Below are 18,330 nucleotides of genomic sequence, written 5' to 3' on the forward strand. Positions count from 1 at the left end.
CATCAGGTACCATGTGCATCAAAACCACGAGTGTTAGGAAATAAAATGTAATCTTGAAAAGATACAGATCTATTATGTAGGATGAGAATGCTTTTGAAGTACGCATTTTTAAACAAATGCAAACATGTCTCCTGGAGACGTAGATTTAGAAGAGGGAAGGCAGATCCAGGGTGATGGTGACAGACTAACTGAAGAACATACAGCATGCTTCTGCTTTAACCTGACCAGAGGCTGCTGGGGTGGCCTGCGTAAACACTTACAATGTCACAATGTCTAAGGTTTCCTTATCAGTGCAAAGCTCAAAGGAAGTGGGGATTTTCTGATTCAAACATCGTGATATATTTTGGGGGGGGGGACTGTGGTCTCATATTCCACTGGCTATCTTGAGATTCTGAAGCAGGTGTGTCCAAATACACAAGAGGAATCCAATTCGTTAAGGCTTTAACTTGGGGAGGATAAAAAGAAACATGTGGAGAGGCTATGTCTGTTATTATTCTGAGGTCAGTTCACTTACCAGAACTAAGAGATAGGTCTTGTGAAAGTCCAGGCTACCCATGGCCAACAGAAGCGAAACTGAATTCAGAACAAACCTAAATTAGCCAGATGAAAGTGCCACGCTGAAGAATTAACTAAGATCCTCAAACCTCAAGTCATCCCATCCTCAAACCTTTACACATATTTCTATATCATGGTTAACCCAAGCCTCAACCATCCACGCCACAGTACGGACCCTTGCATCCTCTGCATTAGCAACTCCGTGGCTAGAGGAAGATGTGACATTAGAATCTGCATGCACCTTCCCTTTCTGGCATTGGGGTTACTTTAATTTTCTTTACGACAAGTCTAGCAAATCACTGGTTCAGCTCAAACTATAGCAATACCATCAAATAGATACGAAGATGCTGATGTTTTCAGGGTGATTTTATTTAGCTGGAGGACACTGACGGAAATAGATGAAGCAATCTGCTTACAATCTCACATCTTAAAACAGGTCAAAAATTCTATGCAAACACCAGAATTTATCATTTTCCCTGGGAAAGATTGCCAAAAGGAAAAGACATTAATGACTAAGAAACACTGATGCCTCTTAGGAAATGTTTTTGAAATGAAGTATTTTCATACTTCATTTTTTAAAGTATAAGAAATAAATGATCTAATTCTGAATAAATCATCTCCTAGGTTACAATTATTTTCACTCATTTATCACCATCCAGAAGGCAAAATTATGAGGATAGGCCACTCCAGTAGTGAACTAAATGCGTATAGTGTATCTCATCAATAGTCACAATGTTCCAACCATTTCATGAGACTGAGCTAAGGCTTTTGTGTAGATTATCCCAATTATTTTGCAATTGACAAAACATGTGATCACCCGCTCTAACCATTTCTTCTGAGGCAATAAGGAAAGGAACAAAAAAAATCTATTGAAGCAGACACAGCTTACAACATGTGGATGTCTTGACTTTGGTTTCTAATGATTTTCGTGACTCTCCTTTTGAAAGTCTTCAATCGGGACTCCTTGGAGGAAGCAGCAAAAATCACAGTTATGTAACTATGCATCTATGTTCAGGACACTGAGTGGTGATTAGCCATAGAGATTGGGGGACCATATCTACACATCGTACTCTACTTTTTAAAAGGAAACATCCTGTCCGCCAGCCTGGTTTGTTCTTTCATCTTCTTTCCACTGCCAGTTTCCACTGAACTCACTGTTTGGTGTGGTAGATCTGGGGCCCTTTGTTGACATGATCCGTTAGCTGACTGGAGAGAATGAAGCTTCTCAACCCCTGCGGCTAGAGGCCATTCCTTGTAGGAGGGTAAATGGGAGTTTCCCTCCATTTCCTGGGGACCTTGGTCACCTGGTGGTGGGATCCAGCAGCTTTGCCCTGTGCCCATTCCATATATGTGGGGCTTCTGTCTCCATGAAGTCAGACGCACTGACCCTATTCGAAGGAGATGGAAGGGGAAAGAGGAGAAGAAAGAGGAAGGATAAATGAAGAAGAGATGGAGAACATGGAGGGAGAAGAGGACAGGATGAGAGATGAAGGAGAGAAGATTTCGTTGTTTACATTATCTAGCAAAAGAGATCCTTACCGTAGTCTTAGGATCATGGACTTAGAACATGAGAAACGAGGGAACACATCCTCAACCTATTTGGGACTCATTTTATACAAGTAGCATAGTCTTGGTTGGTTGAGATGACGGAGAGAGCTGACAGGGTCCTCTGCCTTCTCTGTTTTCCTCCTGTCTCCATATCTAGACCATAAATGCCTTAGAACAAAGTTCCAGTTTGAAACACATTTTCTTCCTCCTATCATGGCCCTCTTTCCCTCAACTCAGTGCTCCTCATTTAACCCTTGCCCACAGGCACTGGCTGAGGTCAGTGAAGATGGCTCTGTGGTCAACCACTAGGACTATGCTTTCTAGGAACAGAGAACACACTGGTTCAGAGCCAAAGCTAACCTTCATCTCCTTCCCCACTCTCCCTCACCAGCCAACCCTGCACGTACTTTCACGGCAAATATCTATGAACGGCAGTCGCAGGATGAGGGATTGGACCACTCACACGGGGAAACAAATGAGTGGCTCAAAAAAAGGGAGGGGATCAATACATTTGTTGAAGACTGGATACAAATGAAAATATCCCAACACAGGAGTTTCCAGCTTTCCTAATGCACCAACCATTTAACATAGTTTCTTTGTTGTGGTGACCCCAACCATAAAATTATTTTTTATGGCTACTTCATACCTGTACTTTTTATGCTGTTACGAATCATAATGTAAACATCTGATATGCAGATAGTCTTAGGTGACCCCTATGGAAAGGTTGTTTGACCCTCTAAAGAGGTCATGACCCACAGGGTGTGAACCACACTTTTAACCCATCTTGGAGTATGGCCCTAGCTATATAAATCCTTCATTTTTTTTCTGGTATAACCACATTTCTGTTAAGTCTTTGAGTTTTGGATTAAGTTGCAACATCCTATCACATGTTCCTCCTAAGCAGATTATCTCCCAAAGGAGCAATGTACTTTTAGTTGCTCAAGGAAAAGTAACTACAAGGCAGCTTTTTTTTTGTCTCCTAATAGTGCTGGCAACAATAACACCTAGGCAACTATTGAAAATTCTGAATTTTCAACAGGCAACAGTTACCATAATAAAACATTTATTACAGTTTTTATTCAATTCCTATTTATGCTTTAATATACCGGTCTTGCTCAAATGAGGCAATAAAATTTTTACTGAATTCAGTGTTCTGGGGTACAGGGCAGAACACGTTCAAAATGGAAATTTAGAATAAGTTTTCCATAATAAGACCCTATGCTCTTTTTTATGGAAAATCGGAAGAGGGAGGTATGGTGATATGCACAACAGGAAATATCAGAAATAGAAGTAGCACTGACATTTAACTGGCTCCTGCCATTAGCAGAGGAGCTGTTTTTGTTGGCTCCAAGATTCCCTTTGCCTTTCCAAAGTCCAAAGGTTTATGACACAAAAGCATGTTCAGTACTGTCCTCTGGGTTGTAAAAAGGACAATGATATCTGAGACCCAAACCCAAGAGACATATCATAATACACGTCCCGGCAAAAGGATCATATCAAAGGATGTGCACCTCTATTCTACCCGAAGCAGATTGAGTTCCAGGAGAGCTTGAGAACTTGGCTTGATTTCACAGTCCTTTAGTGGCCTGGCTGGACTCTCAGACAGCCAAGAGTCTGGCTGAGGGCTAGCCCCTGACAAGACCAGAATATTCTGAAATCCCCTGGACAATGTCTGGATCAGCTTACGTTAATACGAACACTCCCACCAGCACATGGAACCTGTTTTTCGAGAGTCATTTCCACCTCCAGAAAAGCTATGCTTACAACAACTAGTATGACTGCAGTCTTTCACAGCTCAGAGGCAGGGGCTGAGTCCTGTGTGCTGTGTCACTCAGAATGACCTGGCAGACCGCAGTGCAGTGTGCCTGGGGTTGGAGTGGACAAGATCTTGATATAAGAGGGAAATGCAGTTATATGCATTTCTTTAAATAACATGGCATGTCAGAAACACCCAGTGCTCACTCAGCTTAGATGATACTAATGATCTTTGTGTGACTAAATGACACTTCTCATTGGAAACACTCAAGATCAAGGTAAAGATAACTGCTCACCAGGCTGCAGGTTGGAAGACAGGCCAGCATTCACTGTGGGCCCATTCGGGTCAGCTACAGGCAGACTCCCATTCTTGGGCTCTTGGTGCTCCTCTAGGACCACGAACTGCAGAAAAGACAAGGGAAAAGGGGGATACCGCTGTAATTCACAAGTCACCATGATAAGTATTAAACTGTGGCTTATCATACGCACTCAGTGGAAGGTGAATGTGGGAAGAAAGGCCTTGCCAACTTATCTTGGCTAAGGAGAGAGAGTCTGTTTTTAAATTTTTCCTTTAATATTTTATTGCGTGTACAGGTGTTTTGACTACACTTATATCTGTGCACTAGGTGCATGTCAGATGCTCATGGCACCAGAAGAGGCCCTGGATCCTCTGGAACTGGAGTTATAGATGGCTATGAGTCACCATGAGTGCTGGGAATCAGATCACAGACCTTTGGGAGAGAAGCCAGCGATCCTAACTGCTGAACTCTCTCTCTAGCCCTGGGAGATTCCAGTATCAACTGGAAACCTTGCACTCACTTCTTTTAGGGCACACAACTATCTCTTCTGAGAAACCTGCTCTGATTCTGGAATCTTGGGTTAAGAGTTTTGCATCCCTGGGAGCTACTGTTTTGCTGCAAACAGTACAAGCATCGACAGGTTTCCTAAGTGCTGCCCATTGGCCAGACAATGCCATGTGTCTGTATGTATACACTATAGTGATATATAATTCATGTAAGCGCAAGTCCCAAGTGATGTGGGTCACCGGTAAGTACCAATAACCGACAGCACCACTACTATTTTGCTGGGACCCCTCAGCTGCTCCTCGCGGTTGAGCAGCGTAGGAGCCAGAGTGCTACAAGGGAGGCCAGATGACAGCAACGGCATTTCTCTTTGCTCCTCAACAGTCATTTGGTCATTGTTTGCACTGTCCAACTGACTGAGCACTTGCAATGCAGGTTGAGCAGAGCCGACTACGCAGGCCAGGCAGGTTAGGTATTAAAAGACATCAAACAGGAAAAAGGAAGAATAGAAGTAAGTCCTGCCCTGGGATACAGGATGCAGGCTGGTGAAGTCCTTCCTTGTCAATAGGTAACCAGGTAGGAGGACTGCTCCAAGGTTTGGGCTGACTGTGTGGTTCAGAAAGGAGCCCTCCACAGGTAGGACCTAGAATTCAGAGTTAAAGGCAGAGGGCAGAACTTCTGTACCTGTCTTTCTCATCAAGAGAAGTGTGGGGAGGTTTAACGAGCGGCGCCAATGAGGTAAAGGGGCAGATGTGCTGGTGATGAAGCTGACTCGTAGGAGCCCTGCTCCGGCTTCTCTCTGCTTCTCACTACACCAGTCACCCTTTGTTGCCTCCTCATTAACGCTCTCTGCAGTGACATATTGCAGCGTCAATACAATGGCCCTGCTGTGCAAGGGCACGGGCTCATTATTTCTGGCCCCACTCAAGACGTACACTGAAAATTTTCAACCGTGTGCCTCTGTGCCAGAATGACGCAGGCTCCAGGATGCTGGCTGCCATGGAAGGCAGCTGATGGGAACAGATTTGTTTCCGCTGCTGCTTCTCCTCCCGGTTTGGGGACTCAGCTCTCCCTAGCTCCCTCTGACGTGTGCAGCAGCATTTGGTGGGGACCGCAGTTACGACAGATGGGAAGACACAGATCAGCAGCCTGGGCTTCCGAATGGAGCTCAGAGCCAAGAAGCTGCTCACCACCACAGTGTGGAGTTTTGATTTTTTTAATATATAAATATTTAAAAGAGACACACGCAGAAACCACTTCTCCTTCTTTCCTAGGACTTAGATGAGATTAATTACACTTGCAGTCTATACCTCCAAAGCCTGTCAAGAGCAATGCAGGTAGTTTAGCAGTCCACAAAGTCAAGACCCTCAAAGCACTGAACTCTGCTTAGGGAAAGGTCCTAAGCCACATGCCTATAGCATTTATGAAGATGGATCTTAGCATCTTCAGAAAGCTATATTGATTAAGAACAGGGGTCCAGAGATTAAAGTATTTGCTGAAGATTGGCTGGATGCTAAGGCTAAAAGACACATTTTGAGACCAGCAGGCAGCTAGAACAGGTTTCAGTTTCTCTGAAAGGCATGAAGAAAGAGGAAAATGAACAGTGATTTGTTTTGTTTTGTTTTGTTTTTCGAGACAGTGTTTCTCTGTGAAACAGTCCTGGCTCTCCTGAAACTCACTCTACAGACCAGGTTGGCCTCGAATTCTAACTCACAGAGATCCACCTACCTCTGCCTCTTGAGTGCTAGGACCAAAGGAATGTGCCACCACCGCCCGGGAGAACAGTGATTCTCATCAAGCCAATTTTTAGCTTCATGTAGTTTGATAACATTACCCAAGGTTGCGGGCAAGAAGACATCCCAGCCCTGCTACAGTCAGGGCCATCACTCCTCGTGCTTCTGCTTGAGTCTTCATAGGGGTTCTTTGGGGTTTCCGAGAGTGGCTTCTGAGTCCTGAGAGGAAGCCAATGAACTGAGACAATCTCAAAAGAAAAACAAAAACCCATCCCACTCGCCGGAGCAGCTACTTTGTCAGATTAGATCTATAGATGGTGCATATGTAGCTGAGCCTGGAGCTGAGAACCTGAGGCCAGCGAGCAGCTCCGGGGGGCAGCACCGCTAAGCAAACGGCCACAGAGGTGTTCACAGGGACAATTCTGGTGCATTGTGATCTTCAAGAAAGAGTTGGAACAAGCTTAGTCAAGAAATAGTTCTTCTCGTGTGTGTGTGTGTGTGTTTGTGTATGTGTGTGTGTGCATGCGCGCACCTGTATGGAAGTGTGCCCTCATGATGTGGAAGTCAGAAGTAGACACTGGACATCTGTCTCAGTTGCTGTACATCTTATTTGAAATGGGGTCTCCAGTGAACCCGAAGTTTGCCTGGCTGGTCATCAAGCCCCAGGGATCCTGTTTCTCTCTCTCCGGTGCTTGGATTGCAGGTGCACAGTGGCACCCTTCACCGTGTTTGTTACTAGGAGGATGGAGTCGGAAGCTGAAAAGCCACCGTAACCTCGCCACGAGTTGTCAGGCCACACATGCCGCTGGCCAGGCTGAAATCGCAACACTTGGGAGGCCAAGGAAAGAGAATCGTGAGTTTGAGGCTAGCCCAGGCTATACCGCAAGACTTTGTCTTAAAAAAAAAATCCAGATTTCTGAAAAATATTGCCACATGTGTTAACACATAAAACAAACAAAAAATAATTATGTCATAAATAAACTTATTTTTTTTTTGTTTTATTTTGATTTTTTTTTTGAGACAGGTTCTTACTATGTAGCCCTGGCTGTCCTGAAACTCACTATGCAGACTAAGCTGGCCTTGAACTCACAGAGATTAGTTTGCCTCTGCATTCTGAGTACTGGGATTATAGGTGTGTGCCACTACATCTGGCAAAGTTTTTCTTTTCTTTTCTTTTTTTAAAACTCCATTGGCCAAACATCTATCTATTGGCTAAACATCTGCCTATTGGCCAAGCATCTATTTTTTGATTGGCATTCTTTCCAGCCATTGATGACTCAATATTCTTTCTACAAATATACAAAATACAAATAATAGGCTTAAAAAGTGCAGTTAGAAAAAAAGTACAGTTATAAAAAAAAAGTGCAGGTACACTCATGGGTCACCAAATTATAAGTTCAAGTTTGTCCCCGAGAATCTTATCTCTCAGGAGATGATGGAAAAGGTTTTCAAGTATATGCCTCTTATTGGAAAGATTACTGTTCATACAAAACCATAATAACTTCAGGTAGCAAAAACCATACCAAAAACACCAGGTCTACAGTAAACTCTTAACTCAGACTAACTCAAGCTCACAAGAACTCTTGAAATAAGTCCTATTTCCCCATACCTTATAGCGAGGAAAACTAATGCACGCCAATGAGGAAGCCTGCCTGAGGGGCTTCAGGCACTAACTTGGACTTGAAATGTGCATTTCAGGCAGATTCTACGCTATTTACTGTTACAGTGTGCATAGCAGGGTCTTTGGTGGAAGCGCCGTGGCTGATCATACTGAATTTTCCAGAATATGAAACAGTTGCATCTGGCGTGCTTATTCAGCTTTGGTAAATGTGGTTGGATATTTATCTCCTGGTAGCAGAAGGTGCTCTACATCTCACCAGAAAGCCGACACCGGGCAGGTAAGGGGACCACAGCCATAAGACGATACACTCAAACCGGATGATTTTATAAAGGCCCTGCAGCCAGGCCTTGTGATTCAGCAGCACACACTATAACACTTCCTAAGCTGTCTCAGCTGCTGGCAGTGCGACAGTATCCTTTTAAAGGAAATGGACACGAGCAGTGAGATGCCTGCTCCTTGACTCTAAGGTGGTGTTTTCAGATGAACTGCATGTTACTCTTTCAGTTTAAAAGTATTAATTTTAAATTATTGAAAGCAAATCCCAATGACCAGATTCCTTCCCAAGTTAGGGAAGATAATGCTCTAACACCAAGTAGTTGTTGTGGGTAATTACCAGCAGGCATCAGTCATGAGAAATTACAGTTATGCAGGCCGATGTAGGCACTGGACTGCAGCGATGCATGGTGGGAAATAAGGTCTGAGGATGTAGCTCAATCAAACTAGTGTGAGGTTCTGGGTTCGAGCCTCACCATCACCAAAGTGCAGGCCCACAAATCTTATGCAATGACTGGAGAGGAAAAGGAGGAGCACTGATGTTTTAGTACAGTGACGTCAGGCTTTTTTTTTTTAAAAAAAGGTTGTTCCTTCCTTTAACTGTGGTAAGTATTTTGCTCAAGTTCCTCCCAAGGAAGCAGGCATTCCCTGGGAAGGGCTAAGAAAAGCGGGCATCGAGTCCCAAGGAAAAGGAAGGGTTACCTGTAGTAGTAAAGCCCCCAGATCCCCAAGAAGAGCAGCAGTACCAGTGCGACCACACAGATGGTCACCACAGTGATGTCACGCTCCTGCCCTTGGCCGGCGTGGCGCAGCTCCCACCATCGCAAGTCTCGGTGCTGACATCGCTCCCCAACATAGCCAACGACACAGCTGTGGATGGTGCAGAAACACAAGTCAGCCAGAGACCCCTGGCACCTGATACTTACAAACTCGATATGCGGCGTCTCTCTTCCTTCACCTTTCTGGATTCAGCTTTGGGAGCCTGTGATGCGAGCTAAAAGCGCTGTGATTCACACGTCGGAGAGACTTTCGCCTCTTCTCTGCCTGTCTTCAGGTAATGGGGAATTAATTACCTGTGTACTGCCTCCAGACGGCATCACAGAACGCTGACGGAAGGTAAACTCTCCGGAGACACCCTTTCTAAACCAGCACAGAGTGATTCTGCCCTAAGAGCCAGGGGAGGCCTGGAAACAGAAGTCTGACGGGACTGCATTGGTTGTAGGTCAAAGGAAAGAAGTGGAAGGGAGGAAACCTTGTTGAACACCAGGCTGTGATAGAGGAGCACACGCAGGCTCTGGGCAGGAAGCAGAGCTTAGGCTATGGAGAAACTGCTGCTTTTTGTAAAGCTCACCACTAGCCCAAGAGAAAACGTAAAAAACAAAAACAAACAAACAAACAAAAAACAAAACAAAAAAACCAGCGATACAAGAGGACAAGGGGCCATTTGCCTATAAACACCTTACTGCTCAATGGATTATTGTAATCATAAGGTAAAGTGAAGCAAGGCTGCCATCTACTGGAAATGCTTGTTTCTGAAAGCCAGAGCTCAGAGAAGCAACTGCATTTTCTTCACAGCAGAATTAACTTTAAAAAAAAAAAGCCTATTAAAATGTCTCCTTGTAGCCCTGAATCTACCATCAACCCCTTGACGGCCCCGCTTTTTTCTAAACGGCTGAAGGAAAGAACACCAGAAATGATTCCAGCAGCTCTGCTGGGAAAACACGCGTGGAAAGGCACTGTTGAAATCTCCAGGTCTGGAGTCTGTCCCCTAGTTCCACCACCAAAAGAAAATGGGGAGTCACTTTCTGAGGGGAAAGAAAAGGAACAACAATTACTAATCACCTATGACGGATGCCAGGCTACACACTGTTTTCAATCACTATTTTCTTAACTCAGTAATTTTTTTTTTTGTAGATGTCTCCTATTTTACAGGTAAGGAAACAGGCTCAGCACTAAATAATTTGCACGAGGCCACACAGCTGATTGTCAGCTCTGACTCACATGGCTCTCAGATGTCAAAACCGAGCTCCCTAGCACACTTAACACTGTGTTGCTCTCAACAGGACTTTCTGTTCTGTTTACCTCTGAAAGACAATTGTTCTAAAACTAACTGCAAAAGACAGCAGGAGCTGAGGTGAGGCTTAAAGGTTGGTCAGGCTTGCTGGGGTCTATTTCAATTCTAGCTAACTTTGGCTACAGCTACTTATTGACAGTCCCTAGCAGCCATCTCTTTTTAAACTGCTTGATGCTAATGGGCTCCACTTGTAAATCAAGGGGATCTAGGGTCTTGAGGAGTGTGTGAAATGGCCAGTGTCCTGCAGAGCCAAACAGGCTGTGATAGTGTAGCCTCTCAACGCCTAGCACAACCAGCAATTGACAAAGGGGTGGGGAACAGCCATAAGTCTTTTTGAATTATTTAAATTATTAATTAGCTTGGCTAAACAAGGAAGGAAGGAAGGAAGGAAGGAAGGAAGAAAGAAAGAAAGAAAGAAAGAAAGAAAGAAAGAAAGAAAGAAAGAAAGAAAGGAAATAAGATTCCTAGGCCAAATAAGTCTGAGTTTCCATGATCAAACAATATGAAGTCACTATAGACCAAGTAAGGGTAAAGCAGCCTTAAAAGTTGTAGTCGTTGTGAACCCATGAGGAATGGCAGAGCATTCTCCTCAGGAAACTGCACAGCCCCGCTATGGGGGCCCGGCTTTGAAAACGATGTGTTAGAATGGTGTCTGGCCAAAGCCAAATCAGAAAGAACAAGGCCTCCTACAGACTCAAGGGGTTGGGAAGTCCTGAGCAACCAGACCAGCAAAGTTATAGGAGTCAGTGCACCGGATGAGTCAGGCCTCACTCCCCCCAGACCACGGGGCCTTGGGCTCTGCATCTTGCTCCCAGCAAAGAACGAAGAGCCCTTAGAAGCTGCTCTGTGCAGAGAGACAGTGATGAGCTCCTGATCAAGCCGCAGTGACAGGCACTCCCTGAGGTCTGTTACTGAGGAATTAATACGATGTAAAGGAGCTTGACAGGGCAAACGGAGGCAAGTACCGAGAACTTGCTAAACCACATTTTTATTAAATCAATTCAAAATAAAGCTATGGTCCAGTGACCGTGAACGCCAGTGCTTTTAAATATTACTTTTGGTTAATGGTCCTTAACTGTGTCATCTTTGTTTGTTTATTTAAAACAGGGTCTCCAGTGACCCAGGCTGGCCTTCAATTAACTATGTAGCCAAGACGGGCCTAGAACTCCTGATTCTCGTCCTCCCACTACTTCCCAAGGGCTAGGGTTACAGGTGTGCTCCTATGCCTTAGCCCAGCCCTGGCTTGTCATTTTGTAGTAACTTGTTTTTAAAACATAACCAGAGAGAGAAAATCTTTTCATGGAGACAATGATAAAAAGAGAGGGGTGTTGATGCATCTTCAGAACAAGATTAAAATAAAAACTGCATTACTACAATGTGCTATTGTCCTCTGGCATCCTTCATATTGCAATAGTGGTTTAGGGACCTAAAGTTAACTACCATGGAGTAAATAAACAATTGGCAATCAACTAGACATTCAGTTTTATAATTTTGTATTTGGTAGGATAGGATAAAGTGTGTAGATAAAAACAATTTGATTGCTAACATTAAAGACTATTAATTAGATTTATAAGTTATACTTAAAAGAATATTGAGTGCTGTGCAGTGGTGGCACATGTCATTAATGTGTCTCTGTGTGTATGTGTCTATGTGTGTGTATGTGTCTGTGTGTGTGTATGTGTCTGTGTGTGTATGTGTCTATGTGTGTGTATGTGTCTATGTATGTGTATGTGTCTGTGTGTGTGTATGTGTCTGTGTGTGTATGTGTCTATGTGTGTGTATGTGTCTATGTGTGTGTGTGTGTGTCTGTATATGTGTTTCTGTGTGTATATGTGTGTGTATATGTAGGTATGTGTATATATGTGTGTGTGTGTCTATGTGTGTGTCTGTGTCTGTGTGCGTGTATGTGCCTCTGTGTGTATGGCTGCAGAGATGCCACACAGAGCATGTGTGCAAGTCAGAGGACAGCTTGCATGAGCATGGTTCTCTCCTTCCACTATGTGGTTCTCGGGAACTGAACTCAGGTCTGGGGAGAGTATTTACCCAATGAGCCTGTTCAGACCTTCCACCTTATGTTTAGAGACACAGTCTCTCAGTGAATTCACTGATCCAACAACCACTAGGGACCCTGCTGTCTGCACCCCTCTGGTGCTGGGATAAGGGCTCACATTGGCCCCCACCCCCGGCCTTTTTACATGGTACAGAGATCTGAACTTGGGCTCCCTTTCTTTGCCTACTCACCGGTCTTCAAAGCCTCCCCCCCCCCATGTGACTTTATTACACAGGAAAGGCCCTCTGTGTGAGCTCCATGGGAGGGCCTCAGAGTTTTAGGTCTTTGGAATTTCTTCAGGTCATATCTTGGTCTGCCATATTGCTCAGGGGAGCTAAACGGCAGCTGATTCATCCCAATGAACAAGACTAAGTAACAGAAAAGGAAACTTTTTAAAGTTTTAAACACCAGAGGCAGTAAGTCCAGTATGAGCAGCGCTGTGACATTTTTATAAATCTAGAATCCGGCTGAAACTAAATTGCTTTTAGTAAATCTCCAAATCTGCCTTCTTCATGTTGAATGAGGACTGAATCTCCACAGTACGCCATCAAGTTACTTAAGTAAAAGAAAGCCACCACCTCCGACAGAATGGTCTCCATTGTACACATTTTACCGACTTCCTGAACGTCGTAGATCACAAAATTCTCTTGTGCCACTGAAGACTATTGACTTACTTGCATGCGTAGCTGTCCACCGCTTCAACATACATGCACACACCACCATGCAGGCAGAACCCATCATGTGATGGCGGGCATCCTGGGTTGCTATTTCTGACCAAATGGCGGTCATCTTCCCCAAGGATAGGGGGTGAGGTAGAGCCTGGAACAGTCAAAAACATGACTTTGATTTTGAGTTTCTGTGCACAGCTTACAGTGAAAGTATCAGGAATCATAAGCCCCACCTTTCCTTACCAAGCCTTGTGCCAGCAATTGAGAAGCTAAGCCCCTCTTTCTCTGGATTTGGGCCATCAGATACAAAGTATACTAGAGACAAAGAAAGGAAGGGCTATCCTCAATCTGAAATGATCTGGGGACCCTGTCAGACACGAGACTGTAGCAACTGATGGGAAGGAAATGCTATAGTAACAGAGGAAAGACCAAGTGGCAAAGCCTCCTGGTTTTGAATCGCTTCCTACTTCTTTATTTTTTTTTATTTTTTTTATTTTTTGGTTTTTCGAGACAGGGTTTCTCTGCAGCTTTTTTAGAGCCTGTCCTGGAGCTAGCTCTTGTAGACCAGGCTGGTCTCGAACTCACAGAGATCCGCCTGCCTCTGCCTCCTGAGTGCTGAAATTAAAGGCGTGCGCCACCACCGCCCGCACCTCCTACTTCTTAAAGGGAAGGCATCGGGTGTGCAACCAAGAAGTTTTGCAGTATTTTTTTCTTTCTTTCTTTGTCTTTTTTTTTTTCTTTTGAGTGGGGCAGAGTCTCTCAGTAACTCAGGTTGTCTTCAAACTCATGGCAATCCCCCTGCCTTAGCCTCCCAATTACTGGGACTGCAGACACCAGTCAATACCTACCTTCAATACCCTTTCAATGGAGGAAATCATTTGAGAAAAAAACTGGTCCACTATAAAATCCAGAACCCAGGCAAGTAAGAACTTCTATGCAGAGCTGAGAGGACAAGAGCCCTATCCTGGCAGCCAGAGCCTTGGGGAACCAGCTTCTTTGTGGGATGCAGATGGCATATGAAGTGGAAGTTAGTAGTGGAGACCATTTCAAAGAAACAAAAGCTGGCTGGGTTGCTAATTCACATCAAGACATACTGGCTTAAAAAAGCAATTCTTGAAAGTAATCTTGAATGCACCTTGAAAAATTCTTGGTGCATGCTTTTAATCTTCACTGGGGAGGCAGAGGCATGTGGAGTTCTTTGAGTCTGAGACCAGCCTGGTCTACAAAATGAGTTCTGAGACAGCCTGGGCTGTTATACAGAAAAGCCCTGTCTTGAGAAACAAAGAACAAAGAAACAAACAAAAATCCCTGAAAGTGACTCTTCTCCTGTTACTGCCCCACCACTGAAAAGTTGCCCTATGCTGGGCAACACATGGTGACATGGTACCAATGGTGCCATGGCTCTTAGTCCATACTGAGGCGTGCTGTGTGCATAAGACACATACCAGACTTTTAAGACTTTGTACCAAAATTCAAGTAGATGTAAAACCTTTTATACAGGTGCTCTGAAAGTCTTAACATTTGTATGTACTGAAATAAACAAAATACACTATTACAAGTCCAGATATAGTTTTGACTTGCCTAGTCCTGCAAAGTTTTTCCCACGGTCCCTGCAAACAACCAACCAATGGGAGAGTAGCCACAGAGCTAAGGAGAACTATCTTTACTGAACTGTGAATAATAATAATAATAATAATAATAATAATAATAAAAGTTTATTACAGATGCTGTGAAGTTAACATCCATCTCAAGTTCTGAGGCCCAGCACCAACCTTGAGATGGAATCCAGCTCTCCAGCCCTTATTAAACAATGATTTCTAGAATCCCCAAGGCCATCAGGATTTCCTGGACCAAGTTCCTCCCGGTTGACCTGGACCACCCATCCACCTACCAGGGCAAGCCAGTCCAGGTGCAGATGGGCGGCCCATGCAAGTGCAGTTGTAGCCTCCCTCCGTGTTGGTGCACTTGGCATTCTCGCCGCAGCTGTGCGCCCCCTGCTGGCATTCATCAATATCTGCCGGAGGAATAAGGGAGAAGAGAAAGGGAATTCAGAGAAGGCAGCAGGGCTGTGGAACCACAGAGTCTAGGAGGGGTTTCTTCACTGTGTGGTGCCTCATATTCCAGGGCCCTATGCATTTTAGGGCATGAGTGCTGGAAATAAAGATCACTGTGCCCATGGCTGCACACCTATTCAGGGAAATCTGATAAGATTTCCGTCCCTCTTAGAAGGAATGACTTGTCCAGGCCAGAGATCAGTAGAGCATCTCCAACAAACAGCATGTCATGTCCTAAAACTCTTCATTTTTGCAACTATATGCTCATCTATCGGCATAAATGGCATATCAAACACAACGCTTTCCTAAGGACAAGTATGAATCAGCTCCCCTTTAGACCTGCGGCCTGCCTTCTCAGCTAGGCCTCCCTATTTCTGCACTAAATTACTATAAGAACTTGTCAGGATTTAAGCACTACGCTGGCCCTTGTCACCTGGCAGAACGCACTCAGGCAGTACCCTGGCCAGCCCAGGGTCCTATGGCTGCTACGTCACTACTTAAGTATGCAGGTGCAAACGGTCTCTTTAAGAGACAAGCTCTGCCCACTCCCGATCTCTCTTTCCCACTGCTCTTTTGAAGAGGCAGGCTGGTCTTTGCCTCTTCTTCCTCTTCCTCCTTCTCTCTGTATCTCTCTCTCTTCTCCCACTCCCTTTATCTCAATAAAACTCCCAAGTAAGCTCTGCCTGCACAGTGTGTTTGTCCCTCACCCGCTGCGTGGCTGGGCTCTCCTGCTAATTTACAACAGAGCTGCCTCATTGTCTTCCAGCATCCCATCTCTCCCCCAGGCCACTCGCCAACACAAGAGCCTCACCTGCTCCTTAGATCACACAGCGATGAGCTCATAGCTGTGCCACTTTAGGGCCATGCCAGAGGCTTTTCTGTCACCTACAGCTGTGCTGCCGAGCACAGCAAGACCTTTCCTGTGGGAGTACTGGCTCTCTAAATACATCTAGTCCTCTAGTCCATACTGTGCTGTTAGTTTAAAATACACGCCAGCCGGGCACTGATGACAGAGCCCTTTAATCGCAGCACTCTGGGAGGCAGAGGCAGGCGGATCTCTGTGAGTTCGAGGCCAGCCTGGTCTACAAGAGCTAGTTCCAGGGCAGCTAGGACTGTTACACAGAGAAACCCTGTCTCAAAAAACAAAAGAATACATACTAGAGTTTTAAGTCTTCATATGCAACTTAAAGTACAAGCATCTAAAATACTGATTGCATGAGAAAATATTAATATTTTAGATATGGTAGAGCACATAAAATGCGCTATTAAAATTAATATCACCCACTTCCCTTTAATTTTCCTGAAATAGCAGCCAGAAAGCTTAAGAATGGGCTGGGTAGGGAAGTAAAAGCTACGCCAGCTGCCTTTCGGACTTCTGCTAATAGAACCGGAAACGCTTCTCCACATAGTCATACCCTGTCAACCTAACTCCCAGTGACTGAATCCAAGACAGGGTTTATAAGGAACTACCTAAGGTTCAACAAGAACAGGAGGAGGGTGTCCTGTTGGATTGGGGTCTTTCACAGAGGGAGGAGCACCGGGATTTCTGCACTGTGAGGCCACAGTGAGAAGGTGGCTTCTGTAAGCCAGAAATGGCTCATTCGCCAGAGCTACGCCAGTCAGCACCTGCATGTGGGGCTGCGGCTTCTACAGCCACAGGGAAGCAAGTGTCCGTGACCCGAACCCCCCCACCTGTCTGTATACTGTGCTGTTCCACTGTTCACACTCACACACCCAACCCAGACTTGGCGCTAGTTCCCACTTCCCAGATACAAGGTTCATTCACACCTGGATACTTCCCAGCCCTTTACTCTTCTGCTTAATTCATATTCATTCATCCTCCACAGTCCCTCCAAAAGGACACTTCCTTCAGGAAATCTTGCCGGAGACCTCAAGCAGATATCCCTCCCAGTTTTCAGCTTCATTGTGTTTCTGCTTCTCTTATGCTGTGCATCTGTCTTTGTCTCTTATCAAAGCTGAGTTTCTTTTAGATCAGGGTCTGTTGGCAAGTAAGAACTGGTTTCCTAATCTTGATGTTCCTCACAGTTCTATTGCCTTTGCACCTAATGGAGACTAAGGACTTGGAATTACTATCATGAATAGATCAGAGTAACTTCTGTTCTATGTTTTCTGTGGTTTTGAATTCTCTTTCTCTGAAAGTTCTGAGATTGAATCTCTGGCTTCCAGCCTGCAAATTGATGTAAACAAACAAACAAAGCCAGAATTCCTACTGTAGTCTCAAGTTAGAAATCCTCTCTCAATTTGAAAGAGCTCACTCTTCCCCAAAGCAGAAACAATCATGCACTGTTGAAACTCTTTTTAAATTTTTTATTTATTTGTGTGTGCATGGAGGTCAAAAGACAGCTGGCAGTTGGTTCTTTTCCATCTTTATGTGGGTCCCAGGGATTGAACTCAGGCTGCTGGGCTTGGCAGCAAGCACCTACACCCACCAAGCCGTCTTAGCTGCCCATCAATACTTTTCTATAGAATGTATGTTCCAAGCCTGGTTTGAAACCTGTCACCTGCTGTGCTGGCCAACTTTATGTCAACTTGACACAGGCAAGAGTCATGTGAGAGGAGGGAACCCCAGCTGAGAAAATGCCTCCTCAAGACTGGGCTGTAGGCAAGCCTGTGGAGCATTTTCTTGATTGATTGATGTGAGAGAGTGGGCTGGTGGTCCTGGGTTAAGAAAAGAAGCTGAGAGAGTCAGGGGGAGCAAGCCAGTAAACAGCACCCCCACATGGCCTCTGCATCAGCCCCTGCCTCCAGATTTCTGCCCTGTTAAGAGTTCCTGCCTTGACTTCTCTCAGTGATGGACTTATCTGGAAGTGAAAACTGAACTCAACTCTCTCCTACTCAAGGTGCTTTGGTCATGGTGTTTCATCACAACAACAGTGACCCTAATTAAGACACATACTTACACACACACACACACACACACACACGTACACACACACACGTACACACACACATACACACGTACACACACACGTACACACACATACATGTACACACACACGTACACACACACACACACACGTACACACACACACGTACCCACATGCACACAGAGACACATATTGAGGTATAATGGTAGAAAACACAAACATACCCATGGCTTCCATGGTCCTGAGGACCCCCATGGAGCCAGGCAAGGCAAGGCCATGACACCCTTTGGCATATTTGGTAGGAGGCA

The 18,330-nt window shown here is 44.8% G+C and overlaps 1 protein-coding gene across 1 annotated transcript in view; it reads right to left on the reverse strand.

Moving 5' to 3' along the window:
* Nucleotides 1-903: 903 nt before the first annotated feature.
* Egf (epidermal growth factor) overlaps nt 904-18,330 on the reverse strand; it is a 74,380-nt gene continuing 56,953 nt past the window's right edge. Inside the window, exons 19-24 of the mRNA XM_038311400.1 lie at nt 14,972-15,094; nt 13,087-13,231; nt 8,991-9,158; nt 6,496-6,613; nt 4,155-4,260; nt 904-1,943 (exon numbers count right to left, since the gene is read on the reverse strand). Coding sequence (XP_038167328.1) covers nt 1,627-1,943; nt 4,155-4,260; nt 6,496-6,613; nt 8,991-9,158; nt 13,087-13,231; nt 14,972-15,094 — 977 coding nt within the window. The 3' untranslated portion in view covers nt 904-1,626. The remainder of the gene's footprint in view (nt 1,944-4,154; nt 4,261-6,495; nt 6,614-8,990; nt 9,159-13,086; nt 13,232-14,971; nt 15,095-18,330) is intronic.

This window comes from Arvicola amphibius, chromosome 14, assembly GCF_903992535.2.
Source record: "Arvicola amphibius chromosome 14, mArvAmp1.2, whole genome shotgun sequence".
Lineage (NCBI taxonomy): Eukaryota > Metazoa > Chordata > Mammalia > Rodentia > Cricetidae > Arvicola > Arvicola amphibius.